The 17,252-nt window shown below is 53.9% G+C and overlaps 1 protein-coding gene across 1 annotated transcript in view; it reads right to left on the bottom strand.

Moving 5' to 3' along the window:
• Positions 1-12,083: 12,083 nt before the first annotated feature.
• SPECC1L (sperm antigen with calponin homology and coiled-coil domains 1 like) overlaps positions 12,084-17,252 on the bottom strand; it is a 37,510-nt gene continuing 32,341 nt past the window's right edge. Inside the window, exons 14-16 of the mRNA XM_075568449.1 lie at positions 15,579-15,695; positions 15,109-15,168; positions 12,084-14,600 (exon numbers count right to left, since the gene is read on the bottom strand). Coding sequence (XP_075424564.1) covers positions 14,511-14,600; positions 15,109-15,168; positions 15,579-15,695 — 267 coding nt within the window. The 3' untranslated portion in view covers positions 12,084-14,510. The remainder of the gene's footprint in view (positions 14,601-15,108; positions 15,169-15,578; positions 15,696-17,252) is intronic.

The raw sequence follows: 17,252 nt of genomic DNA, 5'->3' as shown, positions 1-17,252 counted from the left end.
TCTTTCTCCGTGTCACTCACTGCTCTCTCTCCCCGTGTCCCTCACTGCTCTCTCTCCCCGTGTCACTCACTGCTCTCTCTCCCCGTGTCCCTCACTGCTCTCTCTCCCTGTGTCCCTCACTGCTCTCTCCCCCCGTATCCCTCACTTGTCTCTTTCTCCGTGTCCCTCACTGCTCTCTCTCCCCGTGTCCCTCACTGCTCTCTCTCCCTGTGTCCCTCACTGCTCTCTCTCCCCGTATCCCTCACTTGTCTCTCTTTCTCCGTGTCCCTCACTGCTCTCTCTCCCCCTGTGTCCCTCACTGCTCTCTCTCCCCGTGTCCCTCACTGGTCTCTCTCTCACCCTGTGTCACTCACTGGTCTCTCTCTCTCCCCCTGTGTCACTCACTGGTCTCTCTCTCTCCCCCTGTGTCACTCACTGGTCTCTCTCTCTCCCCCCCCGTGTCACTCACTGGTCTCTCTCTCTGTGTGTCCCTCACTGCTCTCTCTCCCCATGTCACTCACTGGTCTCTCTCTCTCCGTGTCCCTCACTGGTCTCTCTCTATCCTCCTGTGTCCCTCACTGGTCTCTCTCTCTCCCCCTGTGTCACTCACTGGTCTCTCTCTCTCTCTGTGTGTGTCACTCACTTGTCTCTCTCTCTCCCTGTGTCCCTCACTGGTCTCTCTCTCCTCCTGTGTCCCTCACTGGTCTCTCTCTCTCTCTCTCCCCCTGTGTCACTCACTGGTCTCTCTCTCTCCCTGTGTCACTCACTGGCCTCTCTCTCCCTGTGTCACTCACTCATCGCTCTCTCTCTCTCTGTGTGTCACACTCTCTCTCCTTTGCATAAAGGATTCCAATAGAATCAGTAATCTCTGTCATTAATTAATGAACAGGTCAGATCTGCAGACTACTTAACACACACGCACGCTCACACTCTCCCGCACGCTCACTCCCATATGCTTTCACTCTAACACACACACTCTCCCACATGCTCACTAACACACGCTCACACTTTCCCACACTCTCCCTCTCACAAGTTATCCCAGCAGAGAAAAGCTCCGGGTACCCTTCGTGTGCCGACAGTGCAGAGACCCCAGAGATGCACAATCCCCCTGTACATGAAGGGGGGAGGGGGGGTGACTCCGGGGTGGATAAGGCAGGGTAGAGGTTAACTCCTTCAGTGCCAGTTGCTGGCCTCTGGCAGTGACGGCGCTACAGGTGGGACACACCTGAGCTGGGAGATTCATGACTGGGTGGGTCGGCGTGTGGCATCTCCCACTGCAATGTCTGCTGGGTTCCTACCCAGCCTGCAGGTGTTTCCAGCCCGCATGCCCAGAACTTTCCTTCCTGCCGGGGCTTGTCCGGGTGGCAAGAGTCAAAGTTTCTGACACCTGTAACCCTTTCCCTGCCGAAGGGGCTGGGAATGCACGGCGCACTTTTTATTTATTTGTAACACGTGTTACCAGGGAGTAATACACTGCGAGTTCCCTCCCGGGTTCAGGCATGTCCGGGGCACAGGGTTAGGATAATACACGGTTACATTAAATGGACAGAGGTCGTACGCTATACTTACAGACATCGCATGGCCAGTTAGGGACAATATATGTTATAGGCGTATGTAACAGTTACAGACCAGATTAAAATGTGAGACAGCTGAAGTCTTGAAAGAACTTAGACTGATTTAGAGCGTCTCCGGTAGGTTGTTCCAGTTGAGAGGGGCCCGGTAAGAGGAGGAGGAGCGGACGGATTCTAAGGCTAAATCCACGCTAGCGCTGATCGGGCGGCGCTTGTGGCGGGGAATTACATATATAGATATATGTAAGTCCCCGCTCACGCGGTGTGCACGGCGCTCGTGCACACGCTCAGCCGCGATCGGCGCTTAGGTAAACAAAAAAATCTATACTTACCCGCGCGCTCAACTACCCGCAATCCCCCCCCCCTCTCCCACCCCACAAGCAGGACACCCGGTGCTCATGCTTGGAGCGCTCTCCAAGCATGAGCGCGCTCAGCGCCAGCGGGGACAGCCTAAGGCCCGGACCATAGAGGGGTGGGGAGAGCGGAGGCACGCTAACGCTGAGGCTCGCCTGCTTCAGTCAGCGCGATTGCACGGACTTGCAGGCGAGCCAGCGTGCGCGAAGGGAGCCGGGGGGGAGGTGGTTGGAGGCGGGGCAGTGACGTCGCTGGGCCAATCGCCCGCGACGCACTGACGTCAATGTCACGGCGCCGTGACGTTGACGCTGCTGTGCTGTCATTGGAGGTTTTCAGCCGACAGCGCGCTGAAAAACAGATTGGCGCTCGGCTGAAACCTCCAGCGCCTCAGCACGCCTGCGGACGCTCGCGTGAGCCCCCTCTCAAGGCATCCTCATTGAGGATGCAGGGGCTCAGCGCGGAGCGTCCGCACGGCTCAGCACGGCCTGTCCTTCTATAGACTCGGCCTAATGCAGCACAAGATGGGATACCTATACATACATGAAAATAAATGTCCCAAAGTGCTGCCACAGTGTCTTGGGTCTCACACAAAACCCAAACTAAAATACAAAACAAACAGCCAGACATAGGGCCCAGCAAGGTGGGCAAACAGTGGGTGGCAGTCAGTGTGGCTACAAACTATCCCAGATGCTCCTGAGAGTAAGTTTATGTAAAGTGGGTGACCAGGCGTCCCGGTGTTGCCGAGACAGTACCGTTTTTTTCTGGCCAGTCCGTCCCGGCAATGTCCCGGTTTTTCTCCCTGGTCCCGTTTTGTACTGTGGTGGCGGCGCGCGGCGGCGGCGAGGCTGCCCGGCCGGTGAGTATTTTTTTGAATTTCAGGGGGTTGGGCTTCTAATATGCCGGGCTGCCGGTGATTGGCTGGAGGATGCCGGGGGCGGGGCTTTCTCCGCTTCCTCCCCCCGATCCGCGCGGGCAGGGAGCGGGGACAGCCGTTGGCTTTTTGGCGCTTTCCCCCCTCTGCCTCCGTTCCCTGTGGCTGCTGCTGCTGCCCGAGGTAGGTAGGGTTGGCGGGAGCGCGGATGGCTGGAGGCGCGCGCACTTTCCCTCCCTCGCGTGCGCATGGGGACAGTGCGCGGTTGCTGTTGGGGAACTCCCTGCTTCTGCCCAGGCGCGCGGCCGATAGGTGGGAGAGAGCGGAGCCGGGTCTGACGGGCGGGTTCTCCCCCCGTCCGGTCCACGGGCTCGGCGAGCAGTGACTTCCGTCGCTGGCGGGCGGTGCAGGGGGAGGTGTGTGTGTGTGTGTGTGTGTGTGTGTGTGTGTGTGTGTATATCAGTGTGTGTGTATCAGTGTGGGTATGTGTGTGTATCAGTGTGGGTATGTGTGTGGGTGTGTGTCAGTGTTTGTGTGTGTGTATCAGTGTTTGTGTATCAGTGTGTGTGTATCAGTGTGGTGTGTGTATCAGTGTGGGTATGTGTGTGGGTGTGTATCAGCCACACTGACTACCACCCACTGTTTGTCTACCTTGCTGGGCCCTATGTCTGACTGTTATGTACTGTGTGTGTACACACACACACACACACACACACACACACACACAACGCTGCTCTCACACTTCCAGAATATACCAGGGTTTGTTTTGTTTTCTGGCGGATTTAAAGTGTAGATTAAATTCTTCTCTAATGTTAATCAGAGTTGGTTTGTGAAAAAGCCCAAGTGAAATAAATCTGTATTCTCTGTGCACCCGGACGGAGAAAGAAGGGCTTCTGCAGGATGACAAACTGACAGGAGAGGGCAGAAATGAAGGTTAACCCAAACCCTACCGTGCAGCAGACACAGAATGTAGACACAGCTGCGGCTTTGTGCTGCTCTCTGCGCCTCTCTGCAGCTCTCTGCGCCTCTCAGCAGCTCTCTGCGCCTCTCAGCAGCTCTCTGTGCCTCTCCGCAGCTCTCTGCAGCTCTCTGCAGCTCTCTGCACCTCTCAGCAGCTTTCTGCGCCTCTCTCAGCAGCCCTCTGCGCCTCTCTCAGCAGCCCTCTGCGCCTCTCTCAGCAGCCCTCTGCGCCTCTCTCAGCAGCCCTCTGCGCCTCTCTCAGCAGCCCTCTGCGCCTCTCTCAGCAGCCCTCTGCGCCTCTCTGCAGCCCTCTGCGCCCCTCGGCGTTCTGAACGTCAGAGGCGAGGACAGTAAAACGCGACAGAGATTCTCCAGTAAAACAAACATTTCTGGAAGGCTCCAGGAGGACGGAAGCAAACAGTGGTTGTATAGTCACTAGTCTCAGACACACAAATAAACATCACAGAGATACACAGCCTTAAAAGATCAGCCACGTGGAGCGTTGAGGAGATTTCCCTCCGTAGTGTGAGAATTGTGACCGTGTGATGCAGAGGACGGAGTTATGGTGGGAGGCGTTATACCTGTGGGAATCTTTGGAACATATCAATGACATAAAACTCTCGTGACATCCCATGATGGCCAAGGTCTAAAGCAGGGGTGGGCCACTCCAGTCCGCGAGGGCCACCAACAGGACAGGTTTTCAGGATATCCCTGCTTCAGCACAGGTGGTGCAGTCAAAAACTGAGCCACTGATTCAACCACCTATGCTGAAGCAGGGAAATCCTGAAAACCAGACCTGTTGGTGGCCCTTGAGGACTGACGTTGCCCACGCCATGTCTAATGAGACACCAGGTGAGATGAAAGTATCTGCAGAATCCCGAGGGGGTGAGTACGTGAAGAATACACATACAGCTCTCGTCCCTTCCCTATCTCTCTCCCCTCCCTTTCTCTTTCTCCCTCCCCATCTCTTCCTCTCTCTCCCCCCATCTCTTCCTCTCTCTTTCTCCCTCCACATCTCTTCCTCTCTCCCCTCCCTCTCTCTTTCTCCCTCCACATCTCTTCCTCTCTCCCCTCCCTCTCTCTTTCTCCCTCCACATCTCTTCCTCTCTCCCCTCCCTCTCTCTTTCTCCCTCCACATCTCTTCCTCTCTCCCCTCCCCATCTCTTTCTCCCTCCCTTCCTCTCTCCCCTCCCTATCTCTTTCCAACCTCTGGATCTGAGTTTCTTAATCTTTCTTTCCTTCCTTCCTTCCTTCCTTCCGTCTTTCGGTTTCCTCTATTCCTTCTGATGGGGAAATTCTTTCTTGTGGGGGCTTCGGTCTGCCGAGGTTTTGTGTTACGAGACGTTCGTATGTTAAAATATTACTGTGTATATCATCACAGGCTGTGATATATATAACAGATCAATTAGCAAGTTCTTAATTTTTTTTGTAAATAATGAGTACAGGGCATCCTCAACCTCTCGGTACACGAGGAAAAGAGACCTGTGAGGTTTGGGGAGCTCTGTACATATGAAGAAGAGACCTGTGAGGCTTGTCAAATCAAATTATTCCAGTGACAAGGCTACGTTAAATTTGTCCCCAGATCACTACGGCTATTAGCACTGCACCAAACTGTAAAGAAATGCCAGAGAAATAATCTTGACTTTCTTTCCATATCCCAACATGGCATTGAACCATTTCAGAGGTTCCTCAGCTCCCCAAAGTGAAAGGGGCGAGTATGACGGTGACAGAGCTGTGACAGGTGCTGGGTGACATCAGATAATGTGCAGCACCCCCTCTCAACCCCTGCTTTCTCTCACCCCCTACCCCCTCCAACCCCCTCTCACCCGCTGCCCCCTCTCAACCCCTGCTTTCTCTCACCCCCTACCCCCTCCAACACCCTCACCGCTGCCCCCTCTAGACCCCTGCTTTCTCTCACCCCCTACCCCCTCCAACCCCCTCTCACCGCTGCCCCCTCTCAACCCCTGCTTTCTCTCACCCCCTACCCCCTCCAACCCCCTCTCACCGCTGCCCCCTCTCAACCCCTACCCCCTCCAACCCCCTCTCAACACCTGCTTTCTCCCACACCCTGACCCTCTCATGCCCTGCCTTCTCTCCCCCCTCCTTTAACCCTCTGCCCCCTCCCACCCCCTTCGCCTGGTTACCATCTGACAACACCTCACCCAGGGCCTGGAGGGAGATCTAATTAGGAATGATTGTCCCATTGTGCAGAGAAGCCTCGTTAGGCAGCCGGCTTATCACCCAGCGGCTTATCACCCAGCGCCCGAGCTCGTCCCTGGCCTGGTGCTAAGGCTCCAGCTCCGTGCAACGTAACGGAAAATGCAAAGCCCGTTTCATTCAACATAAGCCTTATCCCTTTTCCCCCCTTCTGAAATCCCAAATAATGACTAGTTTCTTTCCCACCCCTAGCTAACAAGCGATTGAGTTTTAAAGATGGCGTTAAACGTTGCAAATGTGACCCTCCACCCCAAAAAAATCCAGTTGATGAGAGATTTAATGTTAGGGAACACTGGATTAGCCCTCAATAAAAAATTCCTGACAGTGAGATTCTCCCTGGCAATCCAGATGTGCAAAGAAGCATCACCCAGAGGTGAAAGGAAGCACCCCTCCCAATAAGGACAAGGCTCCCTCGAAGGGTTGCCAGGTGGCTTCTCCAAAAATACTGGACTCAATGGTGAAAGGTACATCGGCTCACTGTCCAGGGAGGAAAATACCGGACACATACATGTCCAGTATTACAGTACCTCTCATTTTTTTACTGGACAGAGTATCCAAATACTGGACAGTCCCGTTCAATACCGGACACCTGGCGACCCTACTCCCTCGTTATAAAGACGCGGGACCCGCAGCAGCTCAGGGGAGGTAAAGCCAGAGCTTTCTTTCCCCGACGTTCCTGCCCCGCCTGTACCAGGCGCCTCGCTGCCCGAACGCTTGGCAGGAGCGAGGGTGGGCCGCCCCGCGTGTCTATTCAATCGCTGTCCTGAAAAGCCCCCCCCCCCCCCCGGAGTCAAACTCATCCTTTCCCCGCTCTGCGAAAGAATTGGCCCGGCGCCTCATCCTTTGTCCTGGGCACGGAATTCCCATGCAGATCGTAACGAGATGGCTTTCTGCACACAGATTAATGCAAGATGCTGCGCTCTCTGATATGCCTCCAAAGACTGGGTTTTCCCTGCTAAATAAATAAGGCGCCGGGAGGTTCGTGACAATATAGCCATTTGCGTTCATCGTTATTGTGTATCCCGGGGGGGGGGGGGGGGGGGGGCTCAACTGCAGTCCGCAAGGGCCCACCAACAGGTCAGGTTTTACGGATATCCCAGCTTCAGCAGCGGTGGCCCAATCAGTGTCTCAGTCTGTTGAAGCAGGGATATCCTGAAAACCTGACCTGTTGGGAGGGGGGGAACTGGAGTTGAGCCCCCCTGGTGTATTCCTAAAAACTTTGAATAGAAGCTTCCGTTGTGTTTGCACGAGAACTCCCTTGTATGGGGCGACGCTGGCGTCAGACACCCCGGGACACACATTTTATATTAAACATCATTAAACAGTCCAACTTTTCCCAGATTTAAATAGAAGTCCCAACAAAGTGAGAACACGTCTCCCCACTTCCCACTGTGGGGCGGGAGGTAAGCGTCGTTGAACTGGATGACAAGCGACATTACTAGGCTCAACTCTCCCTACATACCACTTAGATTGTAAGCTTTTTGGTGCAGTTGTATTCCCAGGATATAATTTGTTAATGTGGATGGCAGTACTGTATAGCAATACAGATATACATACCTACATACACCATTCCCCCATATTTTAATGTGGGGGAGCTTATATTGGAATCTGTAATACACATTGCTCATTCCCCCCCCCCCCCCCAAACAAAAGGGGGGAGGGTGGGTGTGGGGAAATGAGCGAGGGGGGGGGGGGATTTTTCTTGCGACCGGAGCATGATGTCAGCACTATAAGCGCAGCCTAGAGACGAAAAACTGGGTGAGAGTTTGACAGAGGCAGAGACCCCACAGGGAGGAGCAGGGACACCCCCCCCCCCCCATGGAGGAGCAGAGACACCCCTCCAGGCCCCCCCCCCCCCCCCCCCAGGGAAGAGTGGCCACCTTTGGGGAAAGGAATTTGATGGCTTTTGGGTTCTCTCAGGAAGAGCTCACACTGCAGATTATTTCTGTAGGAAGAGGAAGGGACAGCGGAGGGGACATGTTTCAGAGGATACAGCTGATCTCATAATCACAGCAACACTTGGACATCTGTAAGCAGAATCCAACGGCAAACACTTTATTCAGAGCTCAACTCCCACACCCTCAACGCACGCCCGTGTGAATCGCACGCACATGTGAAATGAACACACATGCGAAACGAACACCCGTGTGAAACGCACATGCATGCGAAACGCACACCCATGTGAAACGCACCAGACTTTGGGGATTTTGTTTTGGCAAATTAACATGTCATTTAACCAGTTTGCTGCCGACGGGGCTATTCCCCCTGCTGTGCGTGTTATTTCTCTCCATGTGTTGTTATACCGCTCTGCATGTTATATCCTCACTCTGCGTGTTCTTATAACGCTCTGCGTGTTAATACCCTGCACCGCAGTCCCCTTTGGCAGTGAAAGGGTGAACAGCTGATGTCTCGGAGCGGACGTATTTGAAGCTCAGCCATGTGACCGCAGGAGCAGCGAACTCTCGACAGTTCCCCTTAAAATATTATTCTAATTAAAAGAAATATTTCCCCCATATACATTCCTATTTCCCTGACCCTGCAATCCTACTAAACAGCCTTGGTACCCCACGGACACCCCCAGGTCCTGGACACACCATCATTGCATGACATTCTCCAATGTTTGGCATTTCCCAGGGGTGTCTAAAGTTTTCCTTGCACCCCGTCCCCTAACCTCTCCCAAACCCGGTCTCGCCCTTTCATGCCCACGGATGTTGCATCCACATTCTGCAGTCTGACAGGGGCGGCCAATCTGTTCCACATACAGACACTGAATTATTCGGATACCTCTCCTTGTTCACTGAAGGCAGACGGATCCCCGTCTTTGTCACCAGCGACCGACTCCACGCCTCCGTGTAGCTGCTTAAATTAGATTTCACCCAAGCCATCAATTAGCCAGTGCAAAGCTGGTTTATCGGAGACGGTAATAAGCGAGGTTTGCATCAACTCCACTCATAAACAAGTCTCCCGTATTGTGTCCAGTACGGAAAGGGAGAACCCCGTGATATCAGCGCACATTATCTCGCTGCAGATTACCGCTGCCCGTGCTGTACGGTGGCAGAACTATGCTGTGCCCCAAATGTGTTGAAGGAATCGCACTTGAGTGCCTTATTGCTGCCCACAGGTGGTCAGGCACCGTCCTGACTTCTCCCCCTACAACGCACAGCATTTCAGTGCATGCATAGCAACCACGCTCACACTGATGAGACCCAAAAAAGGTGGAAACAGCTGTCTGTAGGTAGGGTTACTGGCTCTGCACGTCTTTAACCCAGGCTGTGTAATGCGGCAGGCATAAGCTTATAGGGCTCCATGTTAAACTGGATGAGAAGTAAAAGGTGACACTGCTCATTTGCATGTCATTACCCAGAATCCCTGGCTGCTGTGGAAGCACAGAGATAATGGGGAAAGGCAGGTTGCAAACCTGTCTGACACACACGAATGTGCTCACAAGTGATATTTTTATTTGCTGTACAATGCATTGATCAGAAGCTGAACAGCAAACCAGGACACCAAGGCTGGCCCGCACGCCATGTCAGACTGCAGCCAGGGGTAATTACCAGGCGTTTACGTCACCGAGCGCTCGGAATTACCCAACATCTCGTTACCCGAGAAGTCAAACACGTAAAGAGAAGTACAAATTAATAACAGTAGGGAGGGGCTGCACACTGTTTTACAGGAGCTCGCCGAGGTCTCTAAACCAGGGGGTGCGGCCACCAACAGGTCAGGTTTTCCGTAAATCGCTGCTTCAGCACAGGTGGCTCAGCCTTAGTCTGCTCTAAGGAGTGAGTGAGGGACATTTCCTAAACTCCAATAAGAGGGGGGGGGGGGGTTGCAGTGGGCGTCGGAGCGAAATTCAAGTCAATGGCAGGTAACGCCAGATCGAGCTCCGATCCCCCTTAATAGTGTGCCCCGGACATACAGGCCGGCTCTCGCACAGGGGTTAGCAGGACCCCAACTGTCAGGTGGCGTCTTGCGCAACAGCCCCCCCCCCCCCCCTTACGCAAGACTGAGAGACTCGTATCAAGGTGCAGCCACCTCCATGCACTGGAGAGATCCGCTCTGTCCCCCGAGTGGGACCAGAATCTTCTCCAGCACGAGAAAGCCGCTTCCCGGCGCCCAAGTGACCGACCCCAAAGTACGGGGCGTCCCGGTGCCGTCACGTTGGTTTCTTACTCGCCAGCGTTGCGGAAAATGGGCCAATGAAACCTGAAGAGCTTACAGTCTAATTTGATGCCGGGAGACAAGTATATGTAAGGGAGAGCGCTGTGATTGGACGGGTCGCGGTCACCGTAACGCACCGGCGCCGACCGCCGCAGTTATTTAATAACTCAATGTGGAGTTTAACGGAACGAGCGAGCGTCTCGTCTTAAGATCCTAACACTTCATCTCTCTTTTCTCAGGTACACACTGGATCACTTATGGTGCTGACCCGATTAGTCAATTCATAGCATAGGTGTGAGACATGTCCGATTACAAACATGTGCCTCTCGTTTGGCAGCCTGGTCAGAACATCGTGTCAGGGACGCCCCCTGCTGTTCAATGATAACCCACGGAGACTGGTTTTTAAAAAAAATTATAATAATAAATGTTTTTATTATATATTTAACTGTCTTACCTTCTTCGGCGGTGGCTTCTCCCCCTGCATGGTCCCGTCAAGATGGCTCCGCGCTGACAAATGGTGTCGGGTTGCCATGACAACCGACGCTGGCCATTGCCATGATGTCACATTGTTGCATGACAACATGGTGCCACTTGATGTCGCGGAGCCATCTTGGACGGGACTATGCAGGAGGAGATACCACCGCCAGGTAATGACAGAGGCCCCCCGCACCAAATATCCCAGCTGGCCCTGCAGTAACCCGGAGATTTCACATCTCATCCCGTAGTCTCCAGGTCAACCCCGGACTGGTGGCAACCCTGGGTGACGTCCTGGGCCCATAGACTGGGGAAGCAACGCCCCCTCTAAGTGGGATACATCTGGAGTGTAACAAGAAATTCAACAGAAGGAGAAGAAAAGAAAAAAGTGGACAACTGCCCCATGTAGCCCTGGATTGTGGAGTTGGACCCACGCTGGAAAGTTGGACATATTCTTTCAGACTCCAGACACCGCAATCTTCAATCTAGAACACGGCCCGTCATTTATTAGATTGAGCACATCTCGACTTGGTCCTCGTCCTCCAATTCCAGTACCCAGTACTCACCACTGAACTTGCCCTGCCACGCCTCCTCTATTTAGATTGGCTCTAACCTCACTTCTTTCCACCATCCTCATTATTCCTCCAACTCCTCATATCTCCAGTTCTCCTTCCTAATTCCATTCATATCTCCATCTCTCCTTCCTAATCCCACTCAGATCTCCATCTCTCCTCCCTAATCCCACTCATATCTCCAGCTCTCCTTCCTAATTCCACTCAGATCTCCAGCTCTCCTTCCTAATTCCATTCATATATCTCCATCTCTCCTTCCTAATTCCATTCATAGATCTCCAACTCTCCTTCCTAATCCCATTCATAGATCTCCATCTCTCCTTCCTAATCCCATTCATATATCTCCAGCTCTCCTTCCTAATTCCACTCATATCTCCATCTCTCCTTCCTAATCCCATTCATATATGTAAAACATCTTAAATTAACCCCTCACCCTAACCACAAAAACCCTTAAATTAACCCCCTACCCTAAACAGTAATGAAACTTACCTTCGAAGCGGCGATTCCTGTGACTGACCAGCTGCGCGGAGAGTCCGTCTGCGGTCACATCTCCCATTCCGTGCGAGTAACTCCGCCGGCTGATACTATACATCTCATGCACTGACCCTGGCCCCTCGCGGGCGCATGTACCTGAACACCCTCTGATCTCTGCAAGTTCTCCCCACTTAGATTGTAAGCTCTTCGGGGCCGGAACGCGATTTTCCTAATGTCACTTTTATGCCGGAGGCGCGCATTCCCACTATGTGGCTATATTACTATGTCCTGTGTATTACCGCCGTGACACGCTGTGTACCTGGACGGGGTTATATAAATAAAGATACATCACAGCCCGTAAAGTTTAAATGCACACGGCCCCGTTCCTGGATTATTGGTGTTTTTAGTGTTTGTGGAAAATTCTGCACAAAACCAACGCGCAGAACAGAGAAATGGAAGCTTGTGTCTTTATTTAGAAAATGCCCTTTTGCATCTCAAAGCAAATGCGTGTGTGTGTGTATACACATATACATTTATATACACATATACATTTATATACATTGTGAATATTAAAACTTAAGAGGCTTACGTTAACACTTTGCTGCCAGGAAGGCCCACAATGCATTGCTGTGCATGTTATCGATGCAATGCGTGGCCGGCAGTGCCGGAGTTAATGCTGCAGACATCCGCGGGGACCGGCCTGCTGGAGGCGGGGCCAACAAATGATCGACAGACGACTGGGTTCTGCACATTAGCTAGGAGGCGACATGTTACCTTACATATCCCCAAATACCGTCTGCAAGTCTGCCAGTGGTAACACGGCGCAGCGAGAGCCCCCCTGCAGCGTCATATCCTACTGCGCACCGACAGTGAAACCGCCATTCTGACATCCGTGTACAAAAACCCCTCGTCCTTTCGGTGACCGACGCTTCACAACGGCGCATTTCAAAAATAGTAAGAAATGTTGCGAGGGGGAAAATAAATTAGCCTGGAAATTCTACAAAAAGAGGGGTTATAAAGTTATTAGGTATTTAACAAGGAATGCCCGTAAAATCTATGACACATCTCTCCCCCCCCCCCCCATATCTGACACTGAGCAGGTAGGAGGCACACGCCAGATTTAACCAATCACAGGCAAGGTGGAGCGTGGCCTTCAGCCGCAGGGATGGAGCAGAGTCTGCGGTGCGCGATTGCAGGGGAGGCTCAACTCCAATCCTCAGTACCCCCCCCCCCCCCCAACAGGTCAGGTTTTAAGGATACCGTTGCTTCAGCACAGATGGTGCAGCCACCTGTGATGAAGCCAGGATATCCGAAATCCCTGACCTGTTGGGGGCGGAGTGGGGTTTGAGGAGTGGAGCACCCCTGTCCTATTTCTATAAAGCCGCAGTTAGGAAGCTCCTGGGAGAGGGTGGGGTGCACCCCCCCGCCCCCTATTATGTGCAGACGGGGCTTGGCCCGCGGCCCCAGCTGGGTTTGGTCTTGGGGAGGGCGGTTAGAGAACGAATATTAATGCACTGTAGGATTTAATTGCCATGTCTGAGCCCAGAATCTCTGCCCGAATCTTTGCGCGGTTCGGTGCAAGCAGCGCGTCTTGTATAGTACACGCCGTGTGTACTTCGTTAAGGCTTTTGGGCTATTGAGAGGAAACCCTTTGAACGCGCCTTACATTAACCTCCTCAGTGCTGGAGAGGCTGGTATCACTTTGCAGGGCACTCCAAGGGTTACATGATGGTTAAAAAGGTCGGAGTGTTCTTTATTGCGTCGGTCAGGGGCAGTTATACTGACCAGTGCCCCAGCCAAGCTCTTTCTCCTCCACTTACCCTTCAACGCCTGATGGGGCAGCACGGGTTTGTGCGTTTGTGGATAGTATCCCTGTCCTGGTGCAGCTGCCACCCTCTGCCCGTGAGGGGGGAGGGGCAATGTTTATGGAGCAGCTGGCACTGCGCACAACACTGGCACGAGAAGCACCCCCCTACTCCGTGAGGTCTTCCACCTGGGGGAGGATGCAAGGACTTTAAATACAGAGATGGGCCGATGAAGGGGACAAACCGATCAGTCCGGTGAACGTGGCAGCGCAGGAAATACCCCCGGGCCTGTGAGACACGTGCTGTGCAGGAACGTGGATGAGCTCTGGGTAGGAATTGGATTTCCGTGGCAGTGCGAGGCTCAATGTTTGTACAGGAAGCAGTTAGGGGACATTTAAAGATGGCTGCACAGTCAAGACTCTGGGCCGTGGGATGTGTTGCACACACAGCACAAAGCTGCATTCGGTGGCGTGTCTGTTGGTGTAAAAGAAAATGGCGGCTTTGGCGTGCCCATGCGGATGTAGCGTGTGCGGGGAGCAGCTGGCTGCAGCTTTAGTGTAACAGTCGTTGGCATTGCCACGTAGTGTTCTATGCAGAGAGCAGCAAACGGGAGACAATCAGGACTCAGAAGGCAGCAGCGGAGAACACGTGGGTATGGACACGGGGCCTAACACGGTCAGTACCACTCATCCCAGGGTACACGTGTTGGGGAGAAGGTCCGTAGAGAAGCAGCTCTGCGGCCCACAAATTTCTAAGGCACTAGGATGGGCTGAGGAAGCAAAAAGCAGCCCGTACTTCCTACTGACTGTGCCAGGCAGCGACCATGGAAGCACTTGTACCAACCATACGAGGAGTGTGTGCCAGGCAGGCACAGCGGGTAGACAGGGACCTCTGTGAAAGCTGTGGATGCCGCTGGGAGGTGTTGGTATTGCCCGCACGCTGCTGTTCTGGAGCAGCTGGGCCTAGCTATGCAGAGGGCAGGACCGAGGGGTCCTGAACAGAGGCTGTGTGTGTGTAATCCACAAGTCCATACGGAGAGCAGCAGGGGATGCCAGGCTCGGGGGCAAGCGGGCACTCAGGTCTCAAAGTATTTGTAGATGGACGTGACGTACAACATGAGACACTGCCAGTCTGGGCGCTCAGTGCGGACCATCTCATTGATGTCCTGCAGAGGACACACACCGTGACACATTGATACAAGAACACTGACAGGATCATAAAAATAACCCCCCCTTCTTCCAGCATGAAAATTACCCCCTCCCCTTAACGTCTCTCCCCCCCCTCCCCTTACGTCTCTCTCCTTCCCCCCCTTACCGTCTCTCTCCTTCCCCCCCCCCTTACCGTCTCTCTCCTCCCCCCCCCTTACCGTCTCTCTCCTCCCCCCCCCTTACCGTCTCTCTCCTCCCCCCCCCTTACCGTCTCTCTCCTCCCCCCCCTTACCGTCTCTCTCCTCCCCCCACCCCCCTTACCGTCTCTCTCCCCCCCCCTTACCGTCTCTCTCCCCCCCCCCTTACCATCTCTCCTCTCCCCCCTTACCATCTCTCTCCTCCCCCCCCCTTACCGTCTCTCTCCCCCCCCCTTACCGTCTCTCTCCTCCCCCCACCCCCCTTACCGTCTCTCTCCTCCCCCACCCTTACCGTCTCTCCTCCTCCCCTCCCCCCCATCACACTCACCAGAGTAGATTTGATCCCCACACTCTCAGCTGCTTGAAAGGCGAGCGTGAAGTTCCTCCGCTGCAGAGACAGAGGGTACCGGCGGCGTGAGCTCACCGCACACACGCAGGGTGTGTGCGTCACAAAGCCACTGTGTGTGTGTGTGTGTGTGTGTGTGCATCACAAAGCCAGTGTGTGTGTGTGTGTGTGTGTGTGTGTGTGTGTCTCACTCGGTCATAGGCGATGCGTGTGTGCGCGCACGAAAAAGGTGATCTGGTCAATGTGTTTTACAGGGAGTTTGTGACCGGACATGCTGCACAGACATGGCGTTACCTTGTGCGCGCACGCGAGTCACACGGCTGAATGTACGCGCAGTGTTATCGTGTCCTGGCTGCTCAGCTCTTGGTACGGGATGTGTGCAGGGAGGTGCGCGCGCGCAGGGAGGTGCGCGCACATGCGAGTCACACGGCTGTATGTACGCGCAGTGTTACCTTGTCCTGGCTGCTCAGCTCCTGGTACGGGATGTGTGCAGGGAGGTACGTGTGCAGGAGGGCACAGAATGCGAGCCCATCATTCCAACTGCTGCTGAAGTTTGTGATGTCAATATTCTGAGAAAGAGAGAAAGAGTAAACAGACAGGTACGTGTGCCTAATGTGTGTGTATCACAGGCGCGTGTGCCTAATGTGTGTGTATCACAGGCACGTGTGCCTAATGTGTGTGTATCACAGGCACGTGTGCCTAATGTGTGTATAAGGTGTGTATGAGAGGTACGTGTCCCTGATGTGTGTATTGGGTGTGTATGAGAGGTAAGTGTCCCTGATGTGTGTATTAGGTGTGCGTGTCTGATGCGTGTATGAGAGGTATGTGTGCCTAGCACAGTCAGAAGGAATCCTCTGCTCTTCCCCTCAATTCAGAGCAGGAAGTGCCTGTCCGCTCTGCCCCCTCCTGCCCTCGGGTCAAATCCATTTCTGGGAAGAAACTAAAATAATAACAATAATAATAAAGAATTCATTTCCTGCCACTTGTCCAGCTGTACGTGCGCAGACACACACACGGATACTGTCCGGCTGTACGTGCGCAGACACACACACGGATACTGTCCGGCTGTACGTGCGCAGACACACGGATACTGTCCGGCTGTACGTGCGCAGACACACACACACGGATACTGTCCGGCTGTACGTGCGCAGACACACACACACGGATACTGTCCGGCTGTACGTGCGCAGACACACACACACGGATACTGTCCGGCTGTACGTGCGCAGACACACACACGGATACTGTCCGGCTGTACGTGCGCAGACACACACACGGATACTGTCCGGCTGTACGTGCGCAGACACACACACGGATACTGTCCGGCTGTACGTGCGCAGACACACACGGATACTATCCGGCTGTACGTGCACAGACACACACGGATACTGTCCGGCTGTACGTGCGCAGACACACACGGATACTGTCCGGCTGTACGTGCGCAGACACACACACGGATACTGTCCGGCTGTACGTGCGCAGACACACACACGGATACTGTCCGGCTGTACGTGCGCAGACACACACACGGATACTGTCCGGCTGTACGTGCGCAGACACACACGGATACTGTCCCACTGTACGTGCGCAGACACACACACAGATACTGTCCGACTGTACGTGCGCAGACACACACACAGATACTGTCCGACTGTACGTGCGCAGACACACACACGGATACTGTCCGGCTGTACGTGCGTAGACACACACACGGATACTGTCCGGCTGTACGTGCGCAGACACACACACGGATACTGTCCGGCTGTACGTGCGCAACACGGATACTGTCCGGCTGTACGTGCGCAAACACACACACGGATACTGTCCGGCTGTACGTGCGCAGACACACACACGGATACTGTCCGGCTGTACGTGCGCAGACACACACACGGATACTGTCCGGCTGTACGTGCGCAGACACACACACGTATATTGTCCGGCTGTACGTGCGCAGACACACACGGATACTGTCCGGCTGTACGTGCGCAGACACACACGTATACTGTCCGGCTGTACGTGCGCAGACACGAACACACAGGATACTGTCCGGCTGTACGTGCGCAGACACACACGGATACTGTCCGGCTGTACGTGCGCAGACACACACACGGATACTGTCCGGCTGT

This window comes from Ascaphus truei, chromosome 13, assembly GCF_040206685.1.
Source record: "Ascaphus truei isolate aAscTru1 chromosome 13, aAscTru1.hap1, whole genome shotgun sequence".
NCBI lineage: Eukaryota > Metazoa > Chordata > Amphibia > Anura > Ascaphidae > Ascaphus > Ascaphus truei.
The sequence above is the reverse complement of the archived record's forward strand: the minus strand, read 5'-3'. Positions and strand labels throughout refer to the sequence as shown.